Source organism: Centrocercus urophasianus, unplaced genomic scaffold, assembly GCF_019232065.1.
Source record: "Centrocercus urophasianus isolate 14NV4802_14NV808 unplaced genomic scaffold, USGS_Curo_1.0 seq_1367, whole genome shotgun sequence".
Lineage (NCBI taxonomy): Eukaryota > Metazoa > Chordata > Aves > Galliformes > Phasianidae > Centrocercus > Centrocercus urophasianus.
In genome coordinates this window covers 1-15,710 of record NW_024884550.1, presented here as the reverse complement: position 1 = coordinate 15,710, position 15,710 = coordinate 1, and the positions used below count along the sequence as shown (strand labels likewise).

General features: G+C 60.1%; 1 protein-coding gene across 5 annotated transcripts in view; it reads right to left on the bottom strand.

Moving 5' to 3' along the window:
* The window catches only part of AGAP3 (ArfGAP with GTPase domain, ankyrin repeat and PH domain 3), a 53,706-nt gene extending 38,086 nt beyond the window's left edge, over positions 1–15,620 (bottom strand). For 3 of the 5 annotated variants that reach the window (XM_042813081.1, XM_042813083.1, XM_042813084.1), the window contains exons 1-5: positions 15,473–15,620; positions 13,835–13,969; positions 10,045–10,172; positions 3,945–4,100; positions 531–623 (exon numbers count right to left, since the gene is read on the bottom strand). In XM_042813081.1, the coding sequence (XP_042669015.1) occupies positions 531–623; positions 3,945–4,100; positions 10,045–10,172; positions 13,835–13,969; positions 15,473–15,494 (534 nt within the window). In that variant the 5' untranslated portion in view covers positions 15,495–15,620. The remainder of the gene's footprint in view (positions 1–530; positions 624–3,944; positions 4,101–10,044; positions 10,173–13,834; positions 13,970–15,472) is intronic. The other 2 variants (XM_042813080.1, XM_042813082.1) reach the window with 2 other exon arrangements.
* Between the last annotated feature and the right edge of the window lie 90 nt (positions 15,621–15,710).

The window sequence follows — 15,710 nt, the reverse complement described above, 5'->3', positions numbered from 1 at the left end:
GTGCCCTGTCTGCACCCAAAGCCCCTTCCCGGGAGCTGCCTTCAATGCCTCACAGAGGCACTAAGGCTGGAGAAGACCCCTGAGATCCTCACACTCAGCCCCCACCGTGCCCACTGAGCACGACCCAAAGTGCCACGTCTCCATGGCTCTGGACGCCCCCAGTGAAGGTGTGCCGGTACCCAGCTGCAAGAAATCGTTCCCACTGCTCAACCAGGCACAACGTGAGACCACCCCCCCCCCGCCGTACTGCCGTTAGCTGCAGCAGAGGCCGGCCCCAGCACGCTCCATCCTCTCAGGGTTTACAGAGCAGTGAGGTCTCCCCGAGCCTCCTGTGCTCCAGATCGACCCATCCCCATCCCCAACCGCTCCCGCAGCATGGCGCCGCCGACCCCCACAGCCCCTCTCTGGTCACGCTCCAGAACCTCGGTGTGCTTCTGGCACTGAGGATCCAGCGCTGAGCAAGCATTGAGGCTGAGCACAGGGGGATGCAGAGGGGGGGACGCGAGGGAACGGCGCGGGGAGGATCGCACCTGCTTCATGGGGATGGCCCTCCCGCTGCCGATGCTGTCCGCTTTGCACTCCGGCACCTTCTTGTCCCGCTCCGCGTCGGCGCCCTTCCGAGACTGGAAGAGAAGAGATGGAGGTCGTTAGGGTGGGATGGGAGGGACGTGGCCCCGCCGCCCCTCGCGGGACAGAGCCCCGCGCTCCCGGCCCCCCGACCCCCGGCCCCGCAGCGCTGTCCTACAGAGCGGGGCCGCCTGCCCCCGGCACACGGACACGGCACAGACAGATGCGTGGGATGCGGTGAGCATGGATGGCAGCGGGAGAGCCGAGCGGTGAAAGGAACTCACACCTCTACCAATCCAACAGGTTTATTCCGGGAGCACACTTGCACCATACAAAGTAGCACGGTCACCGGGCGGACACCGGCCCTTACAAAAGAGCATGGACAGTAAATACCGATCCCACGGCCGGGGCCGAGCGCGGCGCCCGCCGGGCAGAGCAAACCCCAATAAATACAATATGAAGTGTACAGTCTGTGGAGCGGAACTCATTCAAAGTGCTTAGGACAGAGGGCAATACCACGTCATACACGGCATGGAGCACGACCAATACATTCAGAACCACGACAATGAGAGGGCAGCGCGGCGCCGCTGCAGCGTCCCACACCCGTCGGGAGCGCCCGTGTGCTTTGGATCAGAGGGGGGCGGCGGCCCCCCGGCCGGGACCCCCATCCGCCGGCCCGGGGCCCAGAGCAGAACAAAGAGATCGAAAGAGAAGAAACTAAAGAGCCACAGACGGCCGCCGTGCTGCGAGGAGAGGAGCAGGAGTCCATGCAGGAGGTGCGGCGGGGAGGAGGGAGCCGGGGGCCGGCGGCGCCCGCAGAGCTCCAAGCAGCAGCGAAGCGTCCCTGGGCCCGTCCAGCCGCACTCGCTGCCATCGCCGTCCCGGCGCCACACGTCGTCCCGTCCCGTCCCGGCCCGTGGGGTCGTCGCCCGGCAGCCCCACGGGTGCCGCCAGCATCCGGCAGGCCCAGCAATGTCCCGGCAAAGTGCAGCGCAGGCCGTCGCGGCGCCTCCTAGACTTTACATGGGGGGATTTAAAAGGCTCCTGCGTGTCTCCGAGGGGGGGACCCATGCTGGCTGGAGGGCGGGCGAGCCTCTAATCTTAGATCAATCCCAGTGCCCATCCCTTATCCGGCCCTGGAGAGGCAATGAAAAGTGAGAGAATTGGTACAGAGGTGCCGTGTAACCACCTGGATCTTCTAATTTGGAAGGAGTTGGAAAGGCCTTTTTGTTGATGAAAAGTTGGAAACAGTGGCACATATCTGCAAATATTGAAAGAATAAAGAGTTTGGCAAGTTATACTCAGAACACGGACACGAGATGCCGGGTGGGCGCAGCCGGACCGGGCGGCGGGCGGCAGTGGGGACGGGCGGGCACCGCCTCCAGCCAGCGGCCCCCCACGCAGCCCTCCCCTGCAATGGCAGGGCCCAGAGCAAAGAGGAGGAGAGGAGAGGACAGGAGGAGAGCGGGAGGAGGAGGAGGCAGGAGCCAGGCACAGCTCGGGCCGGATCGGAGCAGCGCGGGGCGCAAAGAGACCGTGCCCGGCTGGGGGACCCGGCATAGGGGCACGGGGACAGCCGCAGCCGCGCTGCGCTGCCCGCAGGGAAACCAGTGGCAGAAAGAGCCGTCCCTGCCTGCCTGCCCTGCCCCGCTGCGGGAGGAGGTGTCAGGAGCTGCTGCTGCTGCTGCCACGATCACACGGGGTGAAGACTTCAATGTGAGCCATGTGTGCGCCAGCACAGAGCAAGCAGTGAGCCCAGGATGAGCACGGGTGAGTGGCGCAGTGAGAGCAAGCTGGAGCCCAGAATGAGCAAGTGAGCAAGAGCTGCAGGAGGGTGGTGACATCCACAGCAAAGAAGCGTGACCCCACAGCGAGCCCTCCGCCTCCCCATGAGCGCGTCTGCACCGAGCGAGCGTGGCACCCGCAGGCTGAGAGCTGAGCGTGGCACCGACAAGCCCCGAGAGGAGCGACAGCGTGAGCATGAGCTGACGGCGAGTCCAAACCCGCGGTGAGCAGAGGATGGGTGGCAGTGCATGGGCGCACGGTGCACAGCAGCAAGCATGAGCGAGAACGGCGGGAGCGGGGAGTCCATCGGCACCGAGGGGCAACAAAAGCAGGACCACCACCAACAGGGGACCTCCGGGCACCGCCAGGGAGGTGTGGGCACACGGAGGGGACAGCGGTGAGGACGCAGCCATGCGTGCGGAGCCGTGGAGCCGCTGCCCTGTGCTGCAGGGCAGGTTGGGGACACAGAGACAGCGCGTGCTGTGGGGGCCAGGAGCACGGGCACAGATCTACGGGCACGGAGCTGGGGGCACGGGTGGGGAGCGCACAGAGCACTGGGGACCCCCAGAGAGGGAGCTGCCGGGACATCCCAGCAGAGGGGGGGATGTGCTCCCAGCACGAGGAGTTGGGAATTTGGGATGCCAATAGCGCAGGAGAGGGATGGGGTGTGGAATGCTGAGTCGGTGTGATCGGGGACCAGAGCAGTGGCAGCTGTTCACACAGTAACACAGTGCAACACGGACAATGGTTGGTGGCGGGCAGTTCCACAGACAGCAGACACGGAGTACGGAGCAATGGAGGCTGGGAAGCACACGTAGATGGGAGGAGGGCCTGAGCCTGGCACACGTACCAGGCACCAGGGGAGAGGAACGCGGGGACCTGACCTGGGCACGGGGACCGGGAGCACCGCTGCACTGACAGCACAGGGACACTCGGGGCTGCTGACAGCAGGGCAAGTGTGAGCAGGACCGCGTGCACGGTGCGTGCACGGTGTGAGCACACTGGAGGCGGGCTGCGTTCAGCCAGCCAGCAGCCAATCCCTGCACCAAGGCCCCGCGCTGCCCAGGTCCCGCAGCTCTGCCGGCTCCCTGCCGCCTCCATTCTCTGCTGCTCTCCCCAGCCCCCAGCAGACCCCACAGCACTGCGGCTGTCACGCAGCCGCAAGGCTCGGGTAGCAGAGCCAGGGGTCCAGGGCCACGTGCTGGCACAGCACAGCTGGCACCACCAGGGGGCACCGGAGGCTCTGTGCCACGCTCTGGGGACACGGCTCCAAGGAGGAGCAGAGCTCGCAGGTGCTGTGCGCACAAGGTGCAGCTGCCCAGCAATGGACGGGGAGCTGTGCTCCCTGCACACAGCCAACACGCCCTGGGCACACTCCTGCTGTGCAAGGAGCGGCTTGCTGACGCACGCCTGCGCACACACCAGGACCAGTGCTGTCTGTTGCGCCCCCTACACGTGCAGAAGCATCGCCTCCCCGCCCCTCCCTGGCCAGCACGGCCAGGTTCCCCGCAGCCTGGCACAGACAGGGGCTGCCTGCCCCTCTCCCGGCTCCGCAACGCTCCCAAAGCTCCTCCGGCCCCGGCGCCGCGTACCGTGAAGATGTTGGAGCGCCGCTTGGACTGCTTGCGGATGGGGGTGGGTGTGTTGGAGGCAGCGATGGTCTCGATCCGCAGCTCCCGCTGGCTGATGCTGGGGGTGGAGGGCACCGAGGAGGAGTAGTCGCTGAAGGCTCCTCCGCCGTTGGTGGCCTAGGGCAGAATGAGGCGGTGATGCTCAGCACGAGGCTGGCAGGCGCAGGGACCCCGCGCGGCGCCTTCCACCCATGGGGCTGTGGCACGCGGGGACGCTGCGCCCCATGCACTGCACCTGGCACCGGGGGGGTGTGGGGAGCTGCTGCCCTTCTCCGCTTTTGTTTTCCTCCTGGAGGAACAGTAACATTCCGAAGCCAACAGAGACAAGCAGGGCAAGGACTCAGTGACATCAGCTGAGCCATCCACTCTCCAAGGCCCCTAGCAGGGAGCTGTGAGGAGCCCAGCCTCGTTGCTCCCTTCTGGGCTGAGCTGCACGCCACGAGGACGTGCACCCTGCAGCTCTGGCCCTGGCCCTCCCATCACACTGCTGTGGGTGCTGCCAGCTGCGTTCATGCAGTATATAGAGAAAGCCCAGCTGGCAGCACAACGCCCACCGCCTGCAGATGGAGCCCAGAGCTTTTTGTAGCAAGAGATGAGGCCTAGGAGCCCTGCTGCCCCACTTGTGCCCTGTGCTGGAGCAGGGGCTTGGAGCACCACGTCTGCCTGGAGACAGGAGAGTTTTTGCTACCCCAAATCCGGGACAGGGGGAACCCTGTCTGCTAACACCTCCCCAGGAGCTCAGCACAACTAACATACAGGCTCTGCCAAGGCAGGGCTCAAGAGCAGACACACACAGTATGGGCCAGCGGGGCCCAGAGAATCTGCTGCTCCTTGGTAATGCATCCATGAAGCTACGACTGAGAGAAGGACTTCACACAGAAGGGACTGCAGAGTTTGAGCTCCTGCCCTAACAGCTGTGATAGATCTGATTTATGTGAGACGATGGACAACAAAGCTCCTAGGAAAAAATCTCATCGAATTGTGTTCTGTACTTTATACGCTCCTGTAACATTGCTTTCATTCCTTGCCTAGCCAGAAAACCCTCCTTCAGCCCCCAGCGTGCCTGGTGCTGGGCCAAGTGCAGGATGCTGCAGCCCCAAGAGGCAGCAGCCACCACCATGTGGGTCTGGGGAAATGCAGCTCCAGGGCTGCAGGAGAGATCCAGGGCCAATGCAAACCTCAGCTGTGGGAGAACCTGACAAGGGGACCCCCCACGTCCTGCTCCTGGAGCTGCTCCATCACCCCAAACGAGCACCCCTGGTCTCTACTGCCATCTGAACACACGGTGGAAGCTGAAATCTGAGCAAAACACATGCAGAGATCCTCCCCATTGGTGTGCAATGGGTGGATGTCATGAACTGCAACAGACACTGACAGCACCCCGGGTGCTCAAGCAGGAAAGGGATCACTCAAAGTTCCCAAGTAGGAACCATCACACAGAAGCAAGGCAGGAACAAGGAGCGAGGTCTGGGAAGAGCTCTGAGTGGGAGAGTGCAAACAAACAGCAGCCACTGCCTCAGCATCTGCACGGAACGGGGCAGGGGATGGGAGTGCACAGATGAGGACAGCACAGGGCAGGGCACCACGAGCCCGGCGGGATGCTGGCACCACAGGGACACACACAGCTGCTGCCCGTGCTGCTCACACAGGGCTGCCCACTGCCTGCAGCTCGCACTGCTGAACGCGCACTGCCAGGCTCCGCTGGGACATGCTGCAGCAGGCACGGAAGGCTCTCGTTACCAAGCACAGGTGAACTGCAGGTTGCTTTTCGTTTCACTTGCAAACTTCACGTTCTCATTCCTGCCTCTCATTACCCACAGCCCAAGCACTTCTGTATCTCAGCAAAGCACCGCTCACTGCGGCCGGGCTGCGACAGAGGGTTGTGCTGACCCAGCAGGGGGAGCAGCGGGGCCGGGCCCATCAGCAGCACCCAGCGACACAGAGCACAGAGGGACACGAAGCGCAAGAAGTGCTGCAGAGCTTGGGCTGTGCCCCTGCTCCTGGCTGCCGCTGGCAGAAGGACAAACCCCATCCCAAGCAGTGTTGACTCATCCCACAGCTGAGGGTACCCCTGAGGGCACCTCGGAGCCCCTGCAGAAAGATGCAGCAGATGTAGAAGCAGTGAGAATCAGGTGCAGCAGCTCTGAGCACTGCAAGCACCCACCGGCCTGTGGAACGCCCGCACCCTGCAGGCAGGGAACAGGATGGGGCAGGTGGGAGCAGAGGCCAAGCCAGGATCCCAAACCCATCAGACCTGCTCGCCTCGCTGCAGGGGCAGGAGCAGCACCGGCACCCCTGGGGCTGCAGGGCGACCTGAGCAGCCTGACAGCGGGTGCAGAAGCTTCCCAGGAGCCAGGGCCGGGGAGAGATGCTGCTGCCACGGCCCTGATGGGCACACTGTGCTCCAGGAGGTGCAGCTGGAAATGCTGAGCACAGCTGGCCCCTCTCTGCCCTGACGGAAGCAGCGCGCCCTGTGGCACTGCGCACCACTGTGGAGTTAAAGGAAAGACTCCAAAGCTCCAAAGAGAAAATGAAACCAGGGCCTGCTTCAAGAACTGCATCATAAATCGAATCATCCCTCTGCAAGGACAACAACCCCCTCCTGCAGCACCGCTGCCCACGGGCACGACCCTGTGGGTGCAGAGAACAGCCAGCCTGGCACCGAGTGGAGAGATCCTCTGACACAATGCTGAGAACACTGGGGTGCACTGATACCTCTCCAGTCACTGCCATGGGCTGGTGTGACAGGCAGCATCCATTTCCTACTGGCTCAGTTTGGCTTTCAGCATCTTCCAGAGCAGCTGGTCCCAGGACTGTCCCCAGCTCCTGCCTGCCCTATGCAGCCCTCTGTAGGGATGCTGGTCCCATGTCCAGGAGACAGAGCTGTCCCCACCCGGCACTGGGCACTGAACAGGACGTCCCCAGGCACAAAGAGGGGCAGTGCAGGCCATACCTGGCTGCAGTACGAAGTCAAAACAAAGACAAGACAAAACAAAGCTCAGAATTCACTGTCTGGCTTCTTGTCATCCTGTCTCTAAGCTAAATCCCGTGTTCCCGAATCATTCCTGGGGCTCCTCGTCCCTGCCTTGGTATCTGCTCCCAAGGGTCAGCAAAGGCCATAAGAAACCCAGAGAGAGCTTCTACCCTGAAATGGGAAAAGACAAAGCGGCGTCACATCACTCCCTCATCCTGCCCTGGTGCAGCACCCCAGCACAGCACACTGCACAGCAGTGGCTCTGGGCTCTCTGCACCCCTCTGTAGGAACTGCTGTGCTGCAGCAGCTGCTCGCTGCAGTCCTGGCACGTTCCCTCCTGCACAGGCAGTGTGCTGCATGCACCGACAGGGCTGCTCTGCCCGGGTCAGTGACAGAACACCTGCAATGGACACAGTTTGGTTTCTCAAAGGCAGTTGGATTTGTGCTGGGGACAGTGGGAAGCAGATCCAGAACTCCGAGCCCCACTGAGAATGTGCAAACACTGCAAGGCACTCCGCAATCACTCACCAGCTCCTGTTCTAGGGAGAAGTACTTCTTGCGATGGAAATCTGCAAGCACCAAGGCACAGAGTGCTGCAGGGGGTCCTTGGGAACCCGGGGGGCTGTGGTGGAGCCGCAGAAGACCCAGGGAACAGAAATGAGCTTTGGTCCTCACTGCGGCCCCCAGGCTGGTCAAGTACAGGGACAGACAAAGCTTTGGACAGGCACAGAGCAGGGATGGGAGAGGGAAGACAGAGGGCAGAAGCTCCAGAAGGACACGGCCTCTATCACTGCTGCAGTCCAGCCAGTCAGGAACTACGTGTCGTTCAGAAAGGCCTCACAGCGAGCTGCCATTCCCTGTTGGCTCGTGCTGCATCACTTCCCTGTAACGGCTCTGCTTCCCACCAGATCTACCCAGGTCCCTCCAGCAAAGCCACAGGAGCACAGCAGGGAGCTGAGAGAAAAGGTTCTGCCTCCGGGCCCAGGAGCCAACATCCACCTCTACACAGAGGTCGTCTGCACACCGGGCTGAAAGGCGCTCTGCAGGGAGGAAAGGAAAGCAAGGAGGTTTCTGAGCAAGAACCTCGAACACAGCTCATGCCACGCCATTAGGAACCTCCTCTGATGCCCAAACTTTGCCTTCCCTTGGCCACTCTTAGATCCACCCCTTCTGTGCTAGCACCTTTTCACAAAAAGTGGTTTTCTTTCACATTTGTGTCCTTCAGAGGTTGGGTTTGGTCCATTTTGGCCCCCGCTTTTCTAAGCTGAACAAGCCAAGAGCTTGGCACCCTCCTGTGCACAAAGGTCTCTTCCACAAGCCTCCTTCTGCTCAGCCCAAACGCCCGCTCACGAGTGGGATCCCACTGAGGAGCCACCACCACACACAGGAATGCTTCTGCCCACTACAGAGACACGCTGACAGGCACAGCAGTGCCATCATTAGTTTGTCAGTGTGCTTCTTTCATACTCTGGCACATGGAACACAACAGGAAACGGCTCCTCCCTGAGGAACACGGCCTTCTGCTGCCTGCACCCTTCCCACACAGACTGCCTCCCATCTCCAGCAATTCACTGTCCCCAGTTTGCTAAGACAATTCTCTCACACTGGATGCACTCACACCTGTGTTTAACCTGGAGGCCTCCTATCAGCCTTCCCAAGCGCTGTGGGTCCCCAGGCACGCTGCAGGACAGGGATGGCTGTGCATGTTTGCAGGCAGCTGTGCTCGCTGCTCCCACTGCAAGCTGCTGGACTGTGCTCAGCAGGCTGTGTGGCTCAGCAGCAGCTCTGCTGCCAGTGGGGCTCAGCGTATTCACCTGCACACAGAACTCATGTAACGGGCTGGAGCCCGACCTGGAGCACCAGCGAGCTGCAGAAATCCATACAGAGCAGCTCACAGTCCAGCACCACAAACCTATGGTCAGGCATGATGCTCATACGGGTGTTTAAAATCCCTGATGTGAGATCAATCTCACCCTCTTCTCAGTTTCACGTGCTCCTCTGAGTCCTTAGCCACTCTCTTCCTCAAAAACCATCCCACGTGTTGCTCACCAACAAAGCAGCTGAGGGATTCACACTGCTCCATCTGTGTCACTTCCCAGCACTCAAGAGGACCCAGCTGTAGCCTTTGCTGCTCCCCAGTCTGACAGCAATGGGTGAAGTCCTTATGACTTTAGTGAAGTCCTTATGACAGGCCCAGTGATTGCAACATAACATCCATTTGCGGATGCCCCATCTCTGCAGGCCAGGCTGGATGTGGCTCTGGGCAGCCTGGGCCGCTGGTTGATGACCTGCACACAGCAGGGGGTTGGAACTGGATGAGCACTGTGCTCCTCTGCAACCCAGACCAGTCTATGATTCTATGGTAACAGCTGCTTTGGAGCTTGCTCCATTGGCCTGAGCACCTGAGGACCAGCAGAGCCATTTCTCACCTTCACCAGAAGCAGCTCAGCACCTGCACGTGCATTAGGAATTGTAACAAAGCCCCACTGCAGCAAGCAGGCTGCCAAGGGTCTCCTGCACCACCCCCCTGCTATGCCAGCCTGCTCCGCTTTCTGATCTGCTCCATCACCCAGCACAGACACCGTGGCAGCTCCTGCCAGGCTGATGCCATGCCTGAGGAACAGCACCATGCCCTCCTGAGCTCCCAGAGCACTCCCTTCTCCTCTGCACTACCCCTGGCACTCCAGAGACGTGCTGGAGGAGCCCACCTGTATGCACACAGGCCAGCAGCCCCCTGGTGCCAGGGCAGCAGGACCAGGTGCACTCCTGGCTGCATCACAGACCCCTGCTCTGCCAGGAGCTCCCTGCACACAGCTCACAGCTGTGCAGCAGCTGCTCCAGGAGCACCACACAACGCCTGCAGACGTGCAGCACACGCAATGGCTCGTACTGCAGCCTGACACCAATGTCAGCAACGTTCTGGGCTACGGGCTGATGCTCCAGTGAACAGCTGCTCTGCCCTCCCAACAGCTACTCCAGGGCTGTGGTGTGAGTGCAGAGCGAGGCTGAACGGTCTGCGCTGTGCAGTGAAGGAGGGGTGGGGAGGAGCACGTGGGGTTCCTGCCTTCCCCTGTTCCTGTTTCCCACCTGGTTGATGTGAACAGAAGGGATGGAGGCTGCGGAGACAGACGAATGGCTGGGTGAGTTGGGCAGGGACTTGCAGGGACCGATGGAGAGCTGCTGCTTCTTCCTCAGAGCCACCACCTTCTGAGCCACTGGAAGAGCAGAGAAAAGGACAGGGTCAGAGACCTGAAAGCCACTTCGCCCCTCAACAAATCTCTGTAGAGCTTCAGCAAGACCCAAACCCTCCCCCTGCCTGATACCAACTCCTGGGGCTCGAACTGCAGCATCCCAAAGTAACAGAGGAGATTTCTGCAGAGCACCCAAACTGGCCATCCCCATCACAGTCAGCAGCGCTGCGCAGCTGCAAGGTTTGGTACAGCTCCTTTGCAATGCCACACTAAGCACCCAAAGGCCACCACTCTCTCGGGTCCCATGCAGAGCACTGACTGCGCAGCCACACAGAGCCCATGACCCCCTGGCAGTGGCCACAGGAGCCAGGGACAAACTGGGCAGCCTGGGCAGTGCCACCTCCCTTGGCCAGGGCACACGTGGCCCTCAGCTCTCCAGATGCTCCAGAAATGAGCATCACAAACGGCCCTTCATTCCTTCAACCTCACCGCCCAATGCCAAAAGCCCAAAGCTGCATTTCAGCCTTCCCAATCTCCCAGCCAAGGAGTGCAGCATCAGCCATGGCTGCACGCCGCCCCTTCTGCCCCTCATGCACACTGCTGGCCATCCCTGCAGTCACAACGAGGAACTTTTGGGAACATCACATCTCCTGACCAGCATGTTTCACACAGAACCATTAAGGCTGGAAAAGACTTGAGATCCCCATCCCCACCGTTCCCACCAATCACATCCCCCAGTGCCACATCTCCACAGCTCCTGTCCACCCCCGGGACGGTGACCCCAAACTCCCTGTGCAGCTGTGCCAGCACCCAGCTGCTCTTTGGATTCCAAATTGTTCTTAATACCCAACCTGGCACAACCTGGGACAACAAACACCGAGCTGCAGAATCCCTGAGGCTGAAAGTGGCAGAAACTGCTGGTGCAGCAGCAAATTCCCACCTGCTCCAAGTAAACAGAGGCTTTCCATTCAGCACAGTGCGAGGCCTCCAAGGAGAGTGAACAGGAGGTGAGTGATGGAGAGGGGAGCCCAGGCAGGACCCAAAGGCTGCAGCACAGCCCTGTGCCACGTCTGCCCCACATCACAGCCACTTCTGGCTGCTGCAGCTCACCAGCAGTGAGCATCAGAGCGTTCTCTTTCCTCACTGATGCCGAAATACAGAGTGTTGGCCAAATGTTTTTTCAGTCCCACCTGGCTATTGCACATGCATACATTCACAGGTCAGCGATCAAATCTCACCTGCCCCATCAGAGGGCATCTCGAGTTGGCTTTCACATCGCTGCTCACTGAGCAGAGCTTCTGCTTGTCCAACATCACAGGACTCAGTTCTTCAAGGATGACCTGCCACCCTCACGACTGTGCCTGAGGCCTTTTGCTCACCAAGGTTTCTCCCCTTGCTACACAGAGCTCTCAGATATGCAACCATTGCAGCCATCCCTGTGCAAAACCTCTGTCCAGGTACAGGGCTGCCACTGGCCAAATGCCACCACGGTGCTGCAGGACTGGTTGGCATCTGAGCACCTCACGTGGAGTCTTACAGCAGGGAAGGCAGCAGTGCAGCATGGCTGCAGCTCTCCCTGTGCACTTGCAGGGTCAGTGCTCAGAAACAGCACCGAGACAATCACTGCCAAAGGGCTCTCCACAATTTGCCCTCCAGCCTTTGCTCCAATACAGAACAGCAGGGACTGGGAGGGGCCTACAGAGATCGTGGAGTCCAACACCCCGCAGCAGAATCCCTACAGCAGGTTGCACAGGAAGGTATCTGGGAAGCTCCTGGATATCTCCACAGAAGGAGACCCCCACTCCTGTGGGCAGCCTGGGGCTGTCCCAGGGCTCTGCCACTGAACAGTGAAGCATTAGTGCAGAACTCCCTGTGTTCCAGTTCATGCCCATGAAACACTGCTGAGACGAGGCGTGAGAGTCGAGGCACCTCCATGCTGATGATTATCACTGTTGTCCTGGCATCCTCTAAGCTCTCTGAGACTTCTGCATTTAGAACGAAGCTCCTTAACCCTACGCCTCCAAAGCTCAGCAACCAGCAGGCGCTGCTCCCACCCTGCGGCAGCTCCTGGCAGGAGGGAAGGCTCTGCACTGCCCGCCCCTCCAGGCACCCACAGCTGCCACTGCCAAAGCTCTGATGCTGCAGCTGGGACCTTCCCACAGCCTCCCCGTACTCAGCAGCACCGCACGTGGGGCTCCTGCACAGACAGAGCCTTGGGGAGGAAGCATTGGCCTCAGCCTTTAGCCAGGCATCACCAGCGGTCGCACCAGGACCAGCACAACCTCAGCGTGCTGCCCAAGGGGACCAGCACTGCGTGTTGCACAGGGCAGCACAGAGTGTGCACCTGGACCTGATGCTGCACCTGGACCTGATGCTGCACCTGGACCTGATCCTGCACCTGGACCTGATGCTGCATCTGGACCTGATCCTGCACCTGGAACGAGGTCACAGGATCACAGAAACACCAAGGCTGGAAAAGACCTACAGGATCATCCAGTCCAACCATCACCAATCGTCCTCACTAAACCACGTCCCTCAACACAAAATCCAAACATTCCTTGAGCACCTCCAGGCTCGGTGACTCCACCACCCCCTGGGCAGCCCATTGCACCGCCTGACCACTCTTTCAGAAAAGTAGTGTTTCCTAATGTCCAGCCCAAACCTCCCCTGGCACAGTTTGAAGCCATTCCCTCTAGTCCTACCATCACCAACACCAATGAGAGAGGTCAGTGCATGCACTGCACAGCATGGATATGTGAGCAAACTCAGCAAAATGAGCAGCAACCTCAGGTTGCAGATCTTCCCTTCTCCACTGTGGAACCTTGAAGATCGCTGAACCATAGAATGGTTAGGAGGAACTTCACAGCCCCCACAGCCCCACACCAGGTTGGGCTGCCCAGAGTCCCTCCATGGCAGTGGGGCATCGCAGCGGCTCTGGGCAGCGGTGCAAGGCTCTCATTGCCTCTGGGTGAAGAATCTCCCTCCACCATCTGACCCAAACCTCCTCTCTTTTAGTTTAATACCCTCCTTGTCCCATCAGTTCTCTGCCAGCCGGCAGTTGGTCGTTATCTGTGGCTTTCTCCCCACGTAGGTATTCAGCCATTGTAATCAAGTTACTCCTCAATCTTCTGTATTTGTGAAATGGTTGAGCTCCTCACACTGTCTCAGCTACCTTTTCTGACCTTTGATTCATTTCTACAGTTTCTTGATGTTTCTCAAACGTTCATTTCCCTGCACCCTTTTGAAATGCCAACACCAGAATCCAGCAGGTCTCTCCAGCAGCGTTCCTCCTGCACGCAGACAAGGATCCCTCCCATCTCCCCACTGCTGCTCCCCGCTCTGCGTCCCAGGGACACGGCCTGGAAAAGTTCTCCTCGTGCTGAGACCCCCCTCAGTCCTTGCATCATCACCCCCCTCAGTCCTTGCATCATCACCCAGCATCATCACCCTGCACCAGCATCGGTTTGCCTGCACCGTCCCCAGCTGCCACACTCTTTGCAACGCACCCCAGGGTCCCTCTGGCCCTCTTGGCCGCTCGCAGACCAGGTCTGTGCCTGCACAGTAACTGCACTGCATGAGGCTGTGCGCCGACAGCCCCCCGGCAGCACTCCCAGCTGTGCTCAGGACATGCTGAGCCCACGCACTGCCTCCTGCCTGGCCCCAACACCTCCAAACACTGCAGTTACCATCCTGGAAGACCCTCTCCACGTTCAGCCCGTAGGTGGCACAGGTCTCGTAGTACGTGCAGCGCTTCAGGTCGTTGGAGAGCTTCCGTGCCCGAGAGTCATCAATGACACGAGGGTTGGTGGCACTGATGGCATCTGCAAGGCAAGGGAGAGAGGTGAGGAGCAGGCAGCTGTGTCCCTCACACCCACAGCCCCGGCACTCCTGGCCTCCTGCTCCTTCACACCGATACTCACCTGTGCAGCACATCCTGCCCTACTAATGCCTCGGGTAATGAAGTCCCATCTGCAGAACGTGGATTTGTTCACATTTTCAAATGAACCTTCCTCTACTCTCCTAACCACCCAGACGCTGCACTTTCTGGGTGTGTGGAACAGGACAGGGCTCCAAGAACCCAGCATCACGGATGGGACTGCAGCTGAGGGCAGCTGGAGGATGCACAGAGACAGCAGACAGAGCTGGGGGCAAAGGTGTAAGCAGGGCGGCCCTGGGTGCGAGCACAGCCCCCTCTGCGTGGGGATGACGGTGCTTCCACGGGCTGGAAGTCACTCATGTGTGCCACGGCAGCTGGAACCACCGTGCACTCATCTGCGAGCCTGCCTCAATGGCAGAGCTGAGTGGATCTGTCATCATTTCAGCTCTTAGGGCCATACAGACATGATGCTCAGTTAATGGGGAAAGCTGGCTCTGAGGATGCGCTCACAGCTGACAGCACTAACAAGAGGCTGTTTGTACCACCCAGCCCGGGGCCACACCAAGATCCCTGAATCCTAAACCAATTCCACAATCTTTAAATACCAGAATTTTTACAACTTTGTCCTGGACTCAGCCTGGGGCACAGAGCACACAAACTGAGACCTCCTGCTCCAGAAGCTCTCGGTGGCAAACTGCTCGCTCTGCTCAGGAGCTGAGTCCAACCGAGGCTTTCTTCCTATTCTCCATCCCCTGCTCTTGCTCTCTGCTGGCACCTTGCACCCACAGATCGTGTGCAGGGTCCCTTCTGCCCATGCCCTGTGCCTGTACGTAGGAGGACTCTCCTCATGGAAACACGGAGCTCAGGCACCTGCAGCTTCACTGCTCCCCTTCTGCCCTTGTTGCTCCCCTCCCCGCTTCCCAGGTGCTGCACTTTGGCTGTTGGAAGCCTGCTGCCCCAACACGCCGGGTAGCCGGAATCCAACTGCAGGGCCCCAGCCCTGCCCAGGCAGCAGGAGGAGGGCAGCTCTGCACACTGCTGCTCCTCCCCATGCCCAGGCTGGGCTGGCAGCACTCGGGGGTGGCAGAGCCCCACCGCCCAGCACAGCACCGCTCAGCCCGTGGGAGCTGGCAGCTCCATGCCACCCCTCAAACCTTTCCTGCTGCAACTTGCCCCAGCAGCACAGATGGCAGAGCATCAGCACCAAACCCTCAGGCATCGGCCTGATGCTCAGCCACTGCAGGCAGGAGCTGGGAAGGCAGCGCAAAGGCAGCGTTATGAGGTGGAGAACAGAAGCAGCTCTGTGCACAGAAGCTGGGAGGGCTTGAGGAGGAATTACGGAGCTCCTCCAAGGCCCCTAACCCGAGCCTCTCCTAATAACTGCCTGAATGCAGCATAGAGCCCGAGGTAGGGAGAGACCCTGGCACCCCCAGCTGCCGGCACTCACCCTGTGTGCCCACCAGCACCATCGGCACCTCCGCCGTGTTCCGGTAGCTGCACAGCCGCAGGTAGTAGTTGTACACTGTCTGGAAGCTGATCTCATCCTCCAGGCTGAAGACAAACACCACGGCATCAACCCAGGCTGCGAACTGAGGGTGGGAGACACAGCAACAGTCACAGATGATCACCGACCACCAGCACCACACAGCCCTGCACTCACACACACAGCCCTGCACTCACACACA